The sequence below is a fragment of the Astatotilapia calliptera genome, chromosome 5 (assembly GCF_900246225.1).
Source record: "Astatotilapia calliptera chromosome 5, fAstCal1.2, whole genome shotgun sequence".
Taxonomy (NCBI): Eukaryota; Metazoa; Chordata; class Actinopteri; order Cichliformes; family Cichlidae; genus Astatotilapia; species Astatotilapia calliptera.
The window spans coordinates 34,829,462-34,847,838 of NC_039306.1; the positions used below are offsets into that span (position 1 = coordinate 34,829,462).

The 18,377-nt window shown below is 38.6% G+C and overlaps 1 protein-coding gene across 2 annotated transcripts in view; it reads left to right on the top strand.

The window, feature by feature from the left end:
• hdac11 (histone deacetylase 11) overlaps positions 1-18,377 on the top strand; it is a 47,788-nt gene that overhangs the window by 18,188 nt on the left and 11,223 nt on the right. For both annotated transcript variants that reach the window (XM_026169061.1, XM_026169062.1), the window contains exons 7-10: positions 2,304-2,380; positions 2,713-2,775; positions 12,789-12,885; positions 16,705-16,883. In XM_026169061.1, coding sequence (XP_026024846.1) covers positions 2,304-2,380; positions 2,713-2,775; positions 12,789-12,885; positions 16,705-16,883 — 416 coding nt within the window. The remainder of the gene's footprint in view (positions 1-2,303; positions 2,381-2,712; positions 2,776-12,788; positions 12,886-16,704; positions 16,884-18,377) is intronic.

An 18,377-nucleotide genomic window follows, 5' to 3' on the forward strand; every position in this document is an offset into this window, starting at 1 on the left:
TTTTTTTCTAGGCAAGCACAAAGAGTCTCAGCACTTTGGAGTTGATTCTTCAGCTTTTCCACTTGTGAAGCGAGCTTCCTCTTCTGATTATCAGAGTCCTGTAGCAACTTGGCTAATTTATAGCCTGACAAAGAACTCCAGTGAGGTTTTAGTGACTTGTTCATTTTTGTTGTTGGATTAAATGTTGTCCTCTCTGATGAGCTGTGCTGTTTCAGACAGGGCTGCAACTGACGATAGTTTATTTATAAGTTGGCATCAGGGAAACCGTAAAGAATGGAACCGCGTCAGTTTGAAGACATAAACAAGCTCCACATTGCTGTATACACTTTTGCACCAACAGTTTTACAAAGCATGTTATGAAAAAATGTGCACTGTATTTTCTTTCCTTATTCACCCAACCATATTGTTATATTACAATGACAACACTGAGAATATAGCATAAAACACACTTTTCCCTTTTTTCCTCATTGGACACACATCATTGCTGTTTCTGAAATTATTGCATGGTCATATTTTTATTACTTTCTTATAGGGCTGCCACAAACGATTATTTTGATAGTCGACCAGTCACCGATTATTTTTCTGATTAGTCGACTAATCAGATCATCATCCATTGGATGTACAACGTACAGCTTATTGCACCAGCAGCATCTGCTCTTATATAACTATCATTATCTTACAGCTGTAAGTGTTTAAGGTCTGTGCTAACTAAAAATAAAGACAAGATGATAGTTTATTAAATTTTAATGAAATTTGCAGATTGTTTCGGTGAAGATTAATAAACTCCTTGCTATCTAAAATATAACAGGACACTGGAGGATATTCTCGAGCATCTCACACTTCTGATAATCAGCTGTCTGCTTGACGTTTATTCAGCTGTGTAAAAATTATAACTTTAATCTCAGCCAAACCGATTTACTCAGGAACAAATAAAATACTAAAAAAAGCCAAACAATAACATTAAGTTATCTAAGTGACTTAGATATCATGTTTAACCTGAGTAGCGAAAGACGGCGGTGGGTTTGAAAACGATCTGCCGGGAGTCCGGTGTTCTCACGGCTCTAGTGAGCCTAGCCCCCGGCTCGCTATCGAGCTGGTGGGTAACAGACGTCTCTGAAAACATCGGAGCGCTTTTGAAAATATGTGGTGTCTTGATAAATAATAATAATAATAATAGATACTTTATTGATCCCCATGGGGAAAAAAAGAATAATAAGAGTAATATTAAAACTAACCAGCTGCCGCCATTGTTGGAAACGGCAGCATCCTGCACAACGATGGCGACAGGTCGGCGAGACGTGATTGTGGATGCCGCTCAGGTGCGTCCGCCTCCCCAGCAGCCGTGCCGCAGACCACGCCCCGCCACAGTACTTTTCTCTTGTCCCCTTAGCTCCTAGCCTACTCGCTAGCAGCAATCAAATCAGGAGTGACATGTTTAGCCGCATGTTCTCCTTAAATTGCTGTCTGTCTGAATAGTATCCAAAAAAAACGATGGGCAGCTTTACTGACCGAGAAGATAAAGAGTCTCATTTAGCTGTTACTGATGTTAAAGGGGCCGTACACTGTATTAGGAACTGGGGTATGTAAACCTCAGATCAGGGTCATTGGGGTAGTTTGTGTTGAGATTATGATTTAAAAAGAATAAACACAATTGTTTGACAATAAATGTGTTTAGCCTTCCAGAAACCATGAATGAAAGTAAAGTTTTTGTGCTATCATTCATATTCTCTGAAAAATGGTTAAGAAATCATAAATTCTTTCAGGGTAAATCAACTTATGAGAGCAACTGTATGTTAATATAGCACCACCTTCAGTTAGCTTTACACAAATATAGAAACATCTTTTCTCAACACCATAAGGATGAAGAACCCTTATAAAGGACTGTTTTTGAAAGCTAGGCAATAATGATGGTCATATTTCACCAGCCACCACATATTTCTCTGTATTTTAATACTCTGTATTTTAATGAACGTGACCAAATCAGGTCAGAGGAGACTATATTTCTTAACCTGAACGAAGGCTTCTCATCCCAGTTGTTAAAAAGGTCTCTTCACACAGTGCTTTTCCCTGTAGACTGCTGCTGTCCTAGCATTACAGCAGCATTAGAACAGTCCCATTTGGTGTCAGTAGTCCCACTGTTATACCACATGGGAAAAGCAGCCATTTTTATAAGGTGCAATAAACTCAATAACAGCCCATTTTAAATCGCCATTTATAGCCATTTTGAATAATGGACTTCTTAGAAACCTGCTCGGTTAGTCTAATGGCCCTGAGACAGAGCCTGTGAATTTTCTGTTTCCCAGGAGGAGGCTTCCACCACTGCTCCAGCGACAGAGGAGGTGGATTTTGTGCCTATGCTGACATCACTTTGGCCATCAAGGTAAAACTGAATCAGACACTTTTTTTTTTAGATTCCCCATTATTTAACACATTGACTTGACACTCATTGTTAAAACTGCCATTATTAAAAATCAAGGCATGAACCCAAACGCACAGTTGGAAAAAGGAAAGTTTTCACTAGAACAGCCATAAAGTACAAACAGGAATCGCATGAAGCTCATTGTTCTTTATGGACGAGTTAAAAGATTAATTTGGGCATTGTGAACATTGTTCTGCTTGAGTTTTTAATGTAATTCCATGTGAGATGTAAAAGTTTTTCTCATGCTGGGGATGTGTGTTCAGAAAGCAAATATTTTCTGATTTATCTCTCAGTTTCTGTTTGAGAGAGTCGAAGGCATCTCCAGGGTGACCATCATCGATCTGGATGCTCATCAGGTGAGCCGATACATCACTTCTCTCCATGTCAATTCACACCGCTGCTTAGCAGCCATCATTGATGACAAAATAGCCCCACTTTTACCGCCAGAGCCTCCCTGCAGGCAAATTTGGCCCTTACCATCAGATTCAGCAGAATGTATCTTAAAATGTCTCCGCTGACAAACAGCCGAATGAATACAGGCCTATGCAAACAGTAGGATGTCTTCAGCAATGTTAGGTACCTTGTTTGTTTGGGCTTTTTTCATATTGTGAAAAATGCGTCCTAACCATGATAAAGAATCACTTTTGATATTTTTTTAATTAAAACAATGGCTATTCTTACAACTACAGCTTGAAAATGTTTAAGGCCAATATTGATTAATTTCATTCTGATGTTTTTTCAATAATGTTGGAAAAAACAGAATGAATGCTGTTCTTGAAGGTCATTTCACCTTTGTTGTGGAGATTTGAGGAAAATGAGTGAAAAACCAGCATCCAGACATCATATTTCTGTATTCCTGCATGTTTCCAAAAACTGTTTGATATACTTTGTGAGAATTTTGATAAATGCAGGGATCTCCGTCCATCATGGGATACTTCCCCACTGACCTAATCCCCATCTCACTCACGTGTTTGTTCGTGTGTCCTTCTGGGCACATGGCGGGTGCCTCTTGCTATGTTAAAAGGTGGAGGGGTGTATTTGTTTATGAATGCAAGTAGCTGTAATTTGGCATCTTAATCAAAAATAATAATGTTCTTTATTATTTTTCTTTGTTTTTGTAAAACAGTACATTTGTAAAAAAAAATCATAAGTAACAACAATAGTTTTATTTTAGAAATTAAAAATAAATTATGACTAAAGAGGTTGTGCATACAGGTGGATTAACAATTAATTTGGTAATTACCAGTGCTGTTAGTTTAAGGCAGCTTTGACATAAACTTGCATTAGGTGGTGGTGTAATACATTTAACACTGTATAATAATGCTGTGCATCATTTGTGGGCTGAACTCTCTTAAGCTGTAGAAAACAATGACTCAACCTTTTTAAGACCCTGATTAACATATATTTGCCTTAAGATGTATTTTCAGCATAATGACTTGTATCCACCACCAATTAGGCTTAAGAATTATGCAAACACTGATGATGTCTTAACAACCCGTGTTCAAGGCTGCATTGTATTAATAGCCTGGCATTCATTTTTGAGACCAGTTTGCACGTAATAACCTACATCTATTGACAAATGGTAGGGATCAATATAGATGCTGAGTGAATTATTCATTAAGACCAAAGAATAAACCTACACTGTCCTCTTAGCAGATAATTGGGCCGAGAGAAAAGCAGTAACCTGTGGCTCAGGTGATTGAGCAGGTCGGTGGATTGATCCCCGGTTTCTCCTGTCGGAGTTGCCCCCAGTGCAACCATCCAGTGTTAATTCAATTCAATTCAATTTTATTTACTGTATATAGCGCCAAATCACAACATAAGTCGCCTCAAGGCGCTTCATTGACACAGAGAAAAACCCAACAATCATATGATCCCCTGTGAGCAAGCACTTTGGCGACAGTGGGAAGGAAAAACTCCCTTTTAACAGGAAGAAACCTCCAGCAGAACCAGGCTCAGGGAGGGGCGGGGCCATCTGCTGCGACCGGTTGGGGTGAGAGAAGGAAGACAGGATAAAAGACATGCTGTGGAAGAGAGACAGAGGTTAATAACAGATATGATTCAATGCAGAGAGGTCTATTAATACATAGTGAGTGAGAAAGGTGACTGGAAAGGAAAAACTCAATGCATCATGGGAATGCCCCGGCAGCCTATGTCTATTGCAGCATAACTAAGGGAGGATTCAGGGTCACCTGGTCCAGCCCTAACTATATGCTTTAGCAAAAAGGAAAGTTTTAAGCCTAATCTTGAAAGTAGAGATAGTGTCTGTCTCCTGAATCCAAACTGGAAGCTGGTTCCACAGAAGAGGGGCCTGAAAACTGAAGGCTCTGCCTCCCATTCTACTTTTAAATACTCTAGGAACAACAAGTAGGCCTGCAGAGCGAGAGCGAAGTGCTCTAATAGGGTGATATGGTACTACAAGCTCATTAAGATAAGATGGGACCTGATTATTTAAGACCTTGTATGTGAGGAGCAGGATTTTGAATTCAATTCTGGATTTAACAGGAAGCCAATGAAGGGAAGCCAAAACAGGAGAAATATGCTCTCTCTTTCTAGTCCCTGTCAGGACTCTTGCTGCAGCATTTTGGATTAGCTGAAGGCTTTTCAGTGAGGAAGTAATAAATGCATGAACTAGTTTTTCAGCGTCACTCTGAGACAGGATATTTCTAACTTTAGAGATGTTGCACAAATGGAAGAAAGCAGTCTTACATATTTGTTTAATATGTGCATTGAAGGACATGTCCTGGTCAAAAATGACTCCAAGGTTCCTCACAGCGTTACTGGAGGCCAAGGTAATGCCATCCAGAGTAAGAATCTGGTTAGTTACCATATTTCTAAGATTTTCAGGTTAGCATGTGTGTGAATATTGGATAGAAGTGCTGAGGTACAGAGAAAAAGCATTGTACAAATGTGTGTGTGACTTGTAGTTGAAAGCACTCTGTGTGCTCAAATTGAGTAGAAAGGCACTATATAAGTATCGGTCCATTTACTATGACATATAACGTTTTCTTGTGAGCAGTGTAATAGATTCTACGACGATGCTTTTTCACAGCGAAGCAGTAATGATTTTTAGGTTGAGTTTATAAGACGCTTGCTTGGAGTCCAGCTCTGAGAGCATATTCTTATCTGTCTGTTACGTTTATAAAGCATCACCTGTGTGATGCAAAACCGAAAATATGGATTTTGTGATCTCAGATACAGATATCTATTGATCATTATATAGTCTATAATACTTAATGCTTAATAAAGGGGAACAGTTAATTATTTTCTGCAATATAGAGCAACACTATGTCTGGAAGGAGAGAATCTGTTCAAACCTGACTTACCTGTACCAGGACAATCACTGATGCTTTCTAAAATCGTTTGCTATGATGACATCTCTGCAGTGTGTTTTTTCATAGCTCAGTATTGCATCACAGGTAGGGCTGCTCGATTATGGCAAAAATGATAATCACGATTATTTTCACTGAAATTGAGATCACGATTATTTGACGATATTTATTTAACCCTTTAAGACCTACTATAGAACCAAGTCCACCAGAGCTTATATTATTTTTTTACATGCTGTAGTGCCATTTGTGGGAGCATTTCAAGTTGCTATACAACTGTTATAGCCCATATTTTACTAATATGTATGCATTAAGTCCATAGTAATTACATAAATTGCAAAAAAGTGCAATAAACTACAAAAAAAATTGAAAATCGCTTTTGTTTTGTTTACATATATTTCTACTTGGAGAAATTTAAGAGGCTTATCCCTCAAAACTTTAAATACAATAAAGTTGCAAAAAATAGTTTACAACAACAGAAAATTTATTTTGAGTGTCTTCATAGTTTTATTTTGGAGATACACCAATTTTTATATACTGCAGGAAAAACAAAAAAAACAATCCTATGATGCAAATTTGCAAAGAAAACAGCAGGTGCATCATTTCACTGTGGGAAGTGTTACGAACAGCTGATAGGAACGGCAAAGCGTGTTTCTGGAATATTATGTTTTTGTTCCTGCAAGCGCTTTTTATGCAATTTTTGCAAAGCTGTATGTGGAACGAAACCGTGACCGAGGACAAGCTGATGGCATAAGATGTAAGTACAACTCCTCCGGTTTCATATGCAAAACAAATTATTGCGCTAGCTTACACGGTTCAGGTGCTACAGGGATTTAAAAATAGTTACGCAAAACGGAGCATGCTGCTCTGACCGGCTTTAAAGGGTTAACAATGACTTTAAAAAATAATATAAAATAGTGTGCAACACCACTGAAGTTTTTTTTACCTCTCTTTTCAACCAACAGCAGTCACTCTCTCCTCTCCAAATAACTTCTGCTTAGCTTTCCGAGCTTCCCTCGGGTCCTCTTAATCAGCGGTCTCCAACCTTTTTTGCGCCACGGACTGGTTTATGCCCGACAATATTTTCACGGAACGGCCTTTAAGGTGTCGCGGATAAATTAGGGAGGGGCTAATAATCGGCTCAGTCATTTTTAATGATCGTTGAAAGCCCAGATCGTAATCGTGATTAAAATTCGATTAATTGAGCAGCCCTAATCACAGGTTTCGTCACTTTGAATAAATGCTTGGGTGGGCCAGCTATATTAATGAAATATTTATGTATATTTTTTACCCAACCATCGGTTTGGCCTATGTCAGCTATAAAGGGCAAAAAGTGAGGTACACTCTGGAAAGGTGGCACAGGGCTAAGGCAGAGAGACAGACAATTACTCGTACTCGCATTCACAGTTAATCTAACATGCATGTCTTTGGACTGTGAGAAGTAGCTCAGGTAACCAGAGAAAGTCCACGCAGGAAGGCCCAAGCAGCGACACAAGGTCGCAGCCGCAGCATTTTACTGCATTGTATTTTGTACCAAATCATCATCAGTGGCCGACAAGTGGTGCTCGCTTTCAGACATGTCTGGGTTTGTGTTTTTGTTGTGTACACTAGTTCACAGCCCTCGTATTTAAGTAAGCATGGATGCGCCTTCTTTTTTCATGTACACATCTTTGCCTGCTGGCGATGTACCACTACAATACTTCAAACTGTTGAAATAAGTTGAAACTTTTTCACAAAGACCCTTGGGACTGTCAACCAGCTTTTAAGTTATTACCTTCATTCTCCTAGGAGTTCATTCCAAATCATCTCAACCAGGCTTAGACTGAATGATTACTGCTTTCTCGCTCTCACAAACACACACTCACACAAAAAAACATACACTATAAGCCAGTGTCAAGATTTCGCTGGCACAAAGTCCATTGCTTACATTTCTTGCCCTAAGAACCCAATTACCCAATTTTTATTGGCCTCTCTCAGTGCTGGTTTCTTTGCAGCAATTTAGTCATGAAGTCTTTATCCACACAATTTCTTGTAACAGTTGATGTTGAGAAAGGTCTACTACTTAAACTCTTAAGGATTGATGCAGGCTCTAATGTGAGGTGAAGTTAGCTGGTAATTTAGGTGGCTAACACTAATGGACTCATTCTCTGCAGCAGAGGGAACTCTTGGTCTTCTGTTTCTTCAGGCAGTCCTCATTCTAGCATTTGAAGGTTTTCAAGATTGTATTTGAAACTTTTAATGTTTTAACTATACATTGGTAAAACACAACTGATGCTGACAAATACATTAGTACAGTTAGAAATTCCAGGGACCGTTCACCATCACTGACATGCAACAATTTTATGATGATGGTGGGTAAAATAATCCCATTCTAGGAGATTAGGGGGTTAAGATGTTGCTCGTCAATATCTTGATAGTTTTTGTTTGCTCACTAATTTGTGTTTTTCTTTTCTTTTTTTCCTGTGTTGTTTTTATAAAATTTATAAAAGTTTTTTTCTGGAACGTAGATAATAGTTAGAATATTTTAATATAGAATACAAAGAAAGGGACAAATACTCATCTTATGCTTTATGAGTAGGGATGGGGAAACAAGAACCAGTACTTCCATTACTTGGAATTTTTAGTCTGCTTATCGATTCAGCTTATTGGTTCCACTTGCACCAGGACAGAAACAGCTGCATTATGTTGCTTACACAACTTTGGCATTAGCAAGCAGCTGCACAGACAGCATGCTAATGCTAAACTAGCCAAGAACCCAGAGTGATGGTAAAGCTGAGTGAACTTTGAACCCAGGCCAGCAGCCAGACTCTGAACAGTTAACAAACTGATGAGCAGTCAGTCTGCATCTTCATTTTGTACTTGTTAATGTTTCTACAGTTGAATCACCGCAGGGATCTCTTTAAAGTCTCTCTGTGCCGGTTTCCATCTTTGCTTTGTGCTGTCGCTTTGTGTTCATACCTTTCGTATGAATACCTTTTCGAGAAAAATCGTACGTGTGTCCTCATTAGATCAGAAATTTGTCTTTGTGTCTGTAGCCTGAGGATTATATTAATTTTTATAAATCTCTATTTGTGAGAGTGAAATGAAATGATGGGATATGCTATCACTACGTGGGTGAGCATGTATGAGAAGTGGTTTTCTAAACAGCTTCTCATTTTGAAATCAATCTTTCTTTTCCATACTGAAACCTTGTTATTCTGTGTTCCAATTTTGACTTTAACTCTGTTTTATTGGCATTGAATTAAAACAGACATTAATTATAAATCACCAAAACTACAGTGTATGTGTATAAACAGTCAGCAGCCTAAAAAAATATTCTCTGCATCTCTGAGATGGAAAAATGGATTTTTCTTTAATACTCTTTGATTATGATTTGTTAAGCATTAATGGATGGTTCTTATATTTAATACAGATGTTCAAGCTAAGTTAGGGAGGATATGTTCCAAAGAACTGAGGGAAAAATCCTGTTTGAAGGCTTTCAGCTGACACTAACAAATGACAGTGAAACAGCAGTCTTTTATTGTACAGTACAGGATGTGAGGAAGAAGATAAGATGAATAAGACTGGAGGCAGCAGGAGCTCAGGCAGCATATGAGATGATTTATAGTCTCCGCATATCTTTTGGATTTCGAGGACAGGGCATTCACTTATGTAGTCATTTTCTAAAAGAAGTCAGTGTGACCCCTCAGTTCAGTATGTTGGTTTATTCATACAGTATAAAATACAACTACATGCAAAAGTTACAGTTGTCTATAACCTTCAGATGCATCCGTGTCTTGATTGTTATTATGTGATGTCTACAATGCATCTCTAAAATAACCTAAGAGCAAATAAATATGTCTTGGCTGTTCTGGAGAAGCTTCAGGTGGGTCTTTCAAATTCTTTAACCTACGTGCTACATGCAGTCCCATTTCATCTCAAGTTCTCCAAACTATTAAAAAAGAGAGGAGAAAGAAAACAATCTGTGTGTATATCATTACATGTCCATCCAAAGTTACCAATTAAAATAGGATGTATTCTGCTTTTCTGTATTTCCTGTCATATATATACTATTATACAGAGTTTATTCAGTGAAACCTCTGGTCAGTTAGGTAGCAGAGGGTGTTGTTAATCGGTTTCAGCTGCTTTGCTGTTACTGAAATTAACAACTGATGCACTAAAGGGTCAACAATGAGACAATCCCCAAACTGGAATGGGTTTACAGTTGGACAGTTTTTCCCTCATCATTGTTTCTGACTGGATATGCAGAGAGGAACAGGATGGACATTGTAGTGCCTACAAAATGCCCTCCAACACACCACTGGTGTGAATGTCTCTAACCAAACAATCAGAGACTGACTTCATTAGGGTGGGCTGAGGACCCAGTCTCCTCTAGTATAGGTCCTGTATATTTGGTATTTGCACCCTGTGATTTTCAGGGTCTGGAAAAGCTGTGGGGAACATTATCCTGCCTGTAACATTGGCCACCATGAGCAGTCTGGTGGTAAGTCCTTGATGGCCTGTGAAAGCTTAACCATGCATGGACACAGAGACCTCCACAGACTAGGCAATGGCACCCTGGCTGCCATTAGGTATCAGTATGAAATCCTTGGACTCATTGTTGGACCCCGCAGTGGTACAATTGTTCAATTTAACTGACATCCCGTGATCTCTGCTTGCCACGTCACTACTACTGTCTTCCTGTTTTGATGCCTCTTTAATGTGGTTGTCTAAGGAACAGAGCTCGGTGGCTGTAAGGGGGCAACGTGACTTACCTTTCTCCAAACCGCATGTCGAAGTGTCCTTGGTGAATATGGCTTTTAGTATAGAAGCACTTTAAGTGCTCAGTAAGAGCAGAAAATTGTTGCATAAATACCTGTGATTTGCTATTTGCCACACCAGTCTGGCTGAGCACTGTAGCCCCACCCACATGCTCTTCAAAACCTTTTGTTTTAGAGGGACAACCATGCATGATATTTTTGATTTCAAAGTTTATGATTATGAATATATAGATTACTGGAGTCAACCATTTTTATTTGGTTTGATGAATCAATTCCACTAATGGAGTGAAGTTTTTTTATAACTGTATCTGTTGATTATTATGATACTCTTCTGTCCTCTCTGACCAGAGTAATAGGATCATAAAAAATGTCCCAGCACATCTCTAATATAGACTTTTTTCCCCCTTATTCAGAAGTTGTTTTCATTCACACACCTAAAGTTATCTGGGTTATATGTCTATATGGGCTGCTGATGGATGATGGGAGAGCTGATTGCAAATGGTTTAAGAAAAATAAAAATAAATGTAAAGGTTTTCTTTCTTTTTTTTCTTCTTCTTGGATTACCCGACAGCAAACCGGCTGTAATATATCTGCACGGCCTTGATAAAGTTGTTCATCAAAATTGACTTGGCTGCTTGGCTTGGTTTCCTCGATGAGAGGAAATTTATTATAAATCAAATTGTAATATTCATTGAAATACATTTTTTGCAAATTGAGACCAGAAAAAATCTAAAGGCTTAGTCCAAATTGACATTCAACGCTATAGCTGATAATCGAGTAAAAGAAAAATGTGCCCTCTTTTAATTGGAGGTTTTATGCATCATCATCATATAATAAAAAGATCATCTGGTCCTTTGCAGGTCTTAAGATTTGGTAAATACAACCTCAACAACATGTCACATGTTAAACTGTCCCATTATTTATTCATGAAAAACTAAGCCTAAACATATTCTCAAACCCTCTTGTTGAATAATAATTGCTGTAATATTCAGTTTCACTCTCACTAAATAACTAGTACATCTAGTTTCTTCAGGATTTATAAGAATGTTTGTTAATATCGTTCATCTAAAAAAGTCATGTTTTCTACTAAGTTTAGCCTTCACATAAAGTGAAGTCAGAGTTTGGTATCAGGGAGTTTTATAATATAATAATAATTAAATTAAAAGTAATTAATAATGAACAATCCAGCGGAAGTACAGTTCGGGTTACAGACTCAGTGTAGTTTTTTGCTGCTCTTTTAGAAATTGTATGTTTGCCACTGCATGTCCGTCATGCATGTCATGGAGTGACATGCATGACGGACATCATGGCATCAACCCACTGAAAGCGTTCCTTTTTTGACTGCAGCTGGGAGAGATTTACTTCTCACAAGCAAACCCACAGCGTCAGACTGAGCTGTTCACACAGTGAAGCTGTTGTTGCATCGTGGAGTCAGCGTTCTGGAGACTGGTGATTCTTTATTTAATTGTCTGCTCTCGATGCAGCATCTGCCTTCTCTGCTTTCACAGCATTTGAGCTAATGTTGGGTCCTCGGTGACACTGTGCCCACCACTTTGTTCATTTGTCATTGTTTTAGATCCATGCTATTTTTCATATAAACATTATTATATTTAGTTCTGCATTTATCTGTGACATTTGTCATAAATGTAATATTTAAGTTTAATGATGAATTTCTATAGATGTTGCAGTCCTAAGCCCTGCTTTGCTCCACTCACTCACTTGATCTTTACTTTGGATTTGTCGTTGAACCAGACATGAGAGCCTATCAAGCAGCCATCTTTACCATTCATCATATAAAAATGCATTACACAGTCATTGAGCATGATGCTCAGCTGGTACAGAACAGTCCTTCACGTCCCATACAGCCATTATTCCATCCAGTACTACTAAACTTGGCACAAAGCCTAATCTCCTGACAGCAGCCAGACACTTTGAGTGACAAATGGAGGGGAGGGAATGAAAAGTGATGGAACAGCTGTGAGTTTTTTGAAAGCATTTTTAACATTTAATGCCGCCAGATGACAAGACTATTTATTCCTCATCTGCTGCTGTCAGTCAGCGCAGCATGTCTCGGGTAAACAAATGGGTCTGAGGGACACCTGTGTGGACCTCGCCACTTTCAAATGATGTACTGTAGCTGACTGTCAAAGACATCTTCAAGGGTGAAAAAGGCTTACTTGATTCAGTTTGTCAGTGCTTAATGATGTTTGGAGAAACAGCGACAGCATCAAAATGTTTTCATGGTTTTTTTTAATGGCACGTGGTCCTGCTGTTTTACAGGGAAATGGACACGAGCGTGACTTTCTGGACGACAGGCGAGTGTTCATCATGGATATGTACAATCGCTACATTTATCCTGGAGACGAATATGCCAAAAGTGAGTGAAAAGCACCGTCGATTTTCCTCTCAAACTGCCTCTTTTGACCTTTCAATTCATAACAATTTTGAAATAATTCGTACCTTCAAACAGGTTTATGCCGTTCACATGTTCTATAGGACGTAAATGCATGAGAAAAACAAACCCAACACTTGTCCAAATACCCCATCAAGGTTGAGGTAGTAGCAGTGGTTAGTTGCCTTCCCACACTCCCATCCCTTAGATGTCACTGTGTTTTAATTATGCTGTGATTTCCCCGAGCACTACAACTCACTCTGTTAGCACTCAGTGGGAAATCTAGCACGCAGCAGTCCCTGCAACACCATAATCATGGCTTCTGCACAAATTAATCTGTCAATACATTGAAGCTCCTCTGACAGGGACCACATTCCACTGTGTAGCCCCGATTCTAACAATACTCTGCAGAGCAAATGTTGCAGTCTGCCTTTAAAAAAATTCTCTCCGTCCTCCATCCAGTTATCTTGCTTTGCACAATTAATTGAATTTAAGACATTTTATAATTGTCTGTCCCCTTAAGAGAGTAAAATAAATGTATATTCTGGCTTGTTTAAGATAAAAAAAACTGCCGTCGTATTCTTTTTCATATTTTTTCTCTGAGACACATTATTTCTCTGTACCTTTAGAGCCCAAGCTTATGTTTTTTTTTTCTTGAAAGTCTTGTAAAAACTACCAAGAACTTTTTGTTTGACTTTAATGTGCCGTTGCACTGGCTCGTCCTGCTTTTACTGCCTTATTCTGTTTAAAAACAGAATAATTAACCTTTTTCATAATTTTCAAGTTTAATTAGTATCAATGGAGTTAAAGCACTTCTGCAGAATTGTAAAATTTTAGAATGAAGAAATCCAGTTACCTACATTGATATTCTATTAAAAAAATCAGATGTTGTTTTAGTTTGATTTGTTAATCATGTTAGAAACAGAGTATTACTAAAGAAAGTCAATAAAATCTACTGTAAAATATACATGAAAAGGTCTCATAAACAAAAGTCGGAAGAGCTAAATCACACATTGGTCCGGCATCCTTACTTGATACTTGTTATAAATAATTAGCCATCTTCTCCAGTGTCCGTCATACACAAATACAGGTAAAGGGAGCAATGTTGACCTTATTGTTACAGTTTAATGTATTGCTGGTTAAACATGTAATTGATGTGGGTGCTGCTTTTACATGTCACATCCACTGTGTTGAAGATCAGACACGTAACATCCAGCATCCTTGTTATAGAAGTTTGGTTAGTTTATTTTTTTTAAACTGGGGACGCTGAAGATGTAATTTAAGTTGTTTTTACACCTAAAGCCACTTTCACCTACTGACACAGCGCTTTAATCAATCAGTGATAATTTTGTCAACTTATAATTTTCATTAGTTTTCGTTGGCGACAAGAACGAATGCTTGAGGAAAAACACTATGATAAAATGTATTGACACTTTCGTCGATGAATTAAATGCTCCCATTAAAACACAACGTGATGAGAATTCTTGGGAGGAAGAGAAGAGCAGACACATTTCGTGTTTGATGTTAAGGAAAATAAGATTTTTGCAAACGGTGTGGAGAAACTCTCACCGGTAAAACATTTTAGTCAAAGGAATCTACTTCAGAGTTTATCTGTGATAATCTTATATTTTATCAACTGAAACTAAACTAAAATAAATCTGATGGCTAAATTATGACTAAAACTAAATCAACATTTGCTGTAAAAATTAACACTGTATTCAGTACACTTTAAAGGTGCAATATGTAAGATTAATGTTCACAAGTTACAAGTGTAACTTTAGGTGTCTAGCTCTGAAATAAGAAACAAAGAATTACAAGGAATTAGAAGCTTTTCCCATTAATGAAATGTGGTCATATGCAGTGGTACAGACCAGGCATGCAACATGAATACACAGGTGTCTAAACTGACAGCTGTTATTTTAGATTCTGCTAATAGTCTTAGCTAGCTCATAGTTTTCCAATGAACAGCAGCTCTCTGACTGAAAATGGCAACAGTAACTCAAATAAACACATTATAACCATGGGAACAAAGAGGGCATCCTTACTGAACTTTGAAGCACCAAGAACAAGAAACACAGACTCACTAAAATAGGACGGCATAAGGCTGTAAAAATGTTGCCTGATCAGTGTTGATTTCAACATTTGAAAGGTAGGGTCAGGATTTGGTGTAAAATATATTAAGATATTTTCTTGGCACATATTGGATCACTTAGTACCCAGTGAGCATGATTTAAACACAACGTATATGTAGTATTGTATGACCAGAGTGTAGCCATCTTTTTATGGATGCTTCCACAGGACGCAGCATGATTTCACAAAGCTGGCCTCAGTAGCAGATCTCAATCCAAGAGAGCACTCTTGGGATTTGGTGAAATTCAAAGCTGAAAAATCTCTATGTGATGCTATGGAACAAAATCTCTAAGGATTGTTTCCAGCGCTGCGTTGAGTCTGTTTTATGAAGAATTAAAGGAGTTCTGAGAGCAGAAAGGGCTCCGACCTGGGACCAGTAAGGTATCTATAAAGTATCCATATACAAACACAAAGACTCCAAAGTAGATATGCATTGATTTCAATATCTTATTCATTGGCTTTTTACACCACCGTTTTTCAGGTGCAAGTGCTCTTTAGAATGAAAACTACGATTAGCATCCATGAGTAAATCGAATTAAAGTATCATTAATGCTTTATTTGCTCTGTCTGTAGCCCCACTCCTGTGTGACTTCTGTTAACCAAAAATATGGCGTGGGCCGTGTTTAAGCTTTACTTAAAAACTCCTTTGTCCCACACGCCATCAGACTGTTTAACTCCTCCCTGAGGGGAGAGGGAGGGGAAACAGGAGGACAAAGGAGGGGGGAACAACTAAGCTGTAGTGCCTCTTCACCTCACTGTGCAATACCTTTTGTGCAATACTTTTGTAAATAGTCAACGGTGCAATAGACTCAATACTTGAAATGTGCAATTCACTTGTATTTTTATTTTTATTCCTATTTATTCTATTTATCCCCTTCGTATATTTTATTTATATTGTCTCTGTATTTATATATATATGTGTGTGTGTGTGTGTATTATATATATATATATATATATATATATATATATATATATATATAATATTCTGTAACTCTGTAACTTCTGTCGGTGCTGTGCTTTTTTGGAAATCGAATTTCCCAGAGGAACCCACCCGAGGGATTAATAAAGTTCTATCTAATCTAATCTAATCTAAGCTTTACCCTTCCATTTCACTGATTTATACTTGGTGGTTAATGGTCTCACTCAGTGTCATACTATGTCAAACTGCTTGTACTTTTCAATAAAACTGTCTAACCTATTAATAAAAAGTTTTTCTAATATGTATTAAAACAGGGGAAGTATAGACACAAATCTGAGGTTGGAAAGATGATGGCTACTTCCTGCTTTATCTAACAGTAGAAAGATTTTCAATTTACTTGGAAAAGTATCCATTTGGAAGCACATATTACAGATACGAGTCAGAAGTTTTACAATACCATCAATGGCTTCCTTCACTATTGCCACACCAGTTTTATTACAGTCAGTCGACGATTTATTCTTACACTTTCTCATAATATTCATTTCTTTTATTGCTCTCAGAACTCTGCCAGTTCTAAAAGAAATCCTGTTGAAATACTGCAGCAATTCCTAGACCATGTATAAGTGATGTCTTTGGAATCAACTCCCCATAAATGCTTCTACTTTGTATCAGTTGGATTATTGAGTTGCTATGTCCGGTAGCTTCACTGTGTCTTTTATGCACCAGTCTTGTATTAATTTTTTATTCAACAACAGGAGCAATAAAAAGGAAGGTGGAGCTGGACTGGGGCACGGAAGACTCAGAGTACCTTCAGAAGGTTGAGCTCCACATGGAGGGAACACTGAATGAGGTCTTGCCTGATATCATCGTTTATAATGCAGGGACAGACATCTTGGATGGGGACCCACTTGGGGGACTCTCAATATCACCACAGGTACTGTCACTACTGATTATTTTATACAAGGGTTTCAGAGTAGCATTCATTTGCCATTTTTGAGCTGGCAAATGACCTCTGCTAATGACGGTCCAGATGTCTGGGTCATCATCAGTGGAGTTTCCACTCATGCAATAAAAGTTTAGCAGCCCAGCAAACCTATAGTCAGGTAAAAAGAACGTGCTTCTTAATTTGCTTTATGGGTCACCACAGGAGATGAACTTTCTCCATCTCACCCTATCCATATCCATAGTGTTCCATCACATCCATCCATGCTGTCCTCCTGCACTACATCCATGTATTTTTTTGTGGTCTTCCTCTTTTCCTCCTGCCTCGACGCTCCATCTTTAAAATCCTTTATCTAATGTATCCTCCGTCCCTCCTCCACACGTGTTCGAACTGCTCAACCTGAGCTGTCACTCTGATGTACTTATTTCTAATCTTGCCCATCCTGGTCACTCTCAATGAAAATCTTAACATCTTCAACTCTGTCAGGAGCTCAGGCTCCTGTTTTGTTTTGTCTGCCAGCTCCTTGCATGATAACCTTTCCAGCTGTCTCCATCTCATTCATCCACATGTATTCTGTCCTGCTTCTACTAACTTCAGTTCGCCTTTTCTCCAGAGCATACCTGCACCCGTCCAGGCTCTTTATCACCTGCTCTCTACTACAGATCACAGTGTCATCTGTCAACATAATTGTCCACTGAGACTCCTGCTTGACCTCATTAGTCAACCTGTACATCACCATCACAAACAACATGGGGTGCAGAGCTGATCCCTGAACCCATATGTGACTCCTACCATATACCTCATCACTGTCTTGCTGTCCTCATACATGTCCTGTAACACCCTTACATGCTTCTCTGCCACTAGACTTCCTCGTGCCGTACCACAGTTCCTCTCTTGTGCCTGTCATATGCAGTGTTGGGGAGTAACGGAATACATGTACCGCCGTTACGTATTTAAAATACAAAATATGAGTAACTGTATTCCGTTACAGTTACCGTTTAAAAAGGTGGTATTCAGAATACAGTTACTTTGTTGAAATAAATGGATTACACTGCGGTACTTTCCTGTTTCATTTTGTCGCGGGTCAGGACTGTTTGGGTTTTGTTTGACAGCTACGTTCTGTTGTTCCAGGCGGCAGCGTTACGGTTGCCATGGTTACAGGGCGACGCTCTCTCTCTCTCTCTGCGACTGTGTGTTTCCTGGGTGAGAGAGCACCTTTTCGTTGTTGTTGTTGTTGTGCTAAGCTAACAGGCAGAATGCTACAAGCATAGCTCTAAAGAATGTAGCATCATGGGCAGTGTAGTCCGTGCTGCAGGGAGAATGGACTGCCATACACGTTATGTGTCTGTGAGCGCGAGGAGGGAGAAAAAGGGGAGTGGAAAGGTACGAGTTGTCATCGAGGAAAAACGGGAGCTGGAAGCATGTAAATATAATAATAACCACTGCAGCCAAGAAGAGTGCCTGACGAGCCCAGTTGTAAGTAAG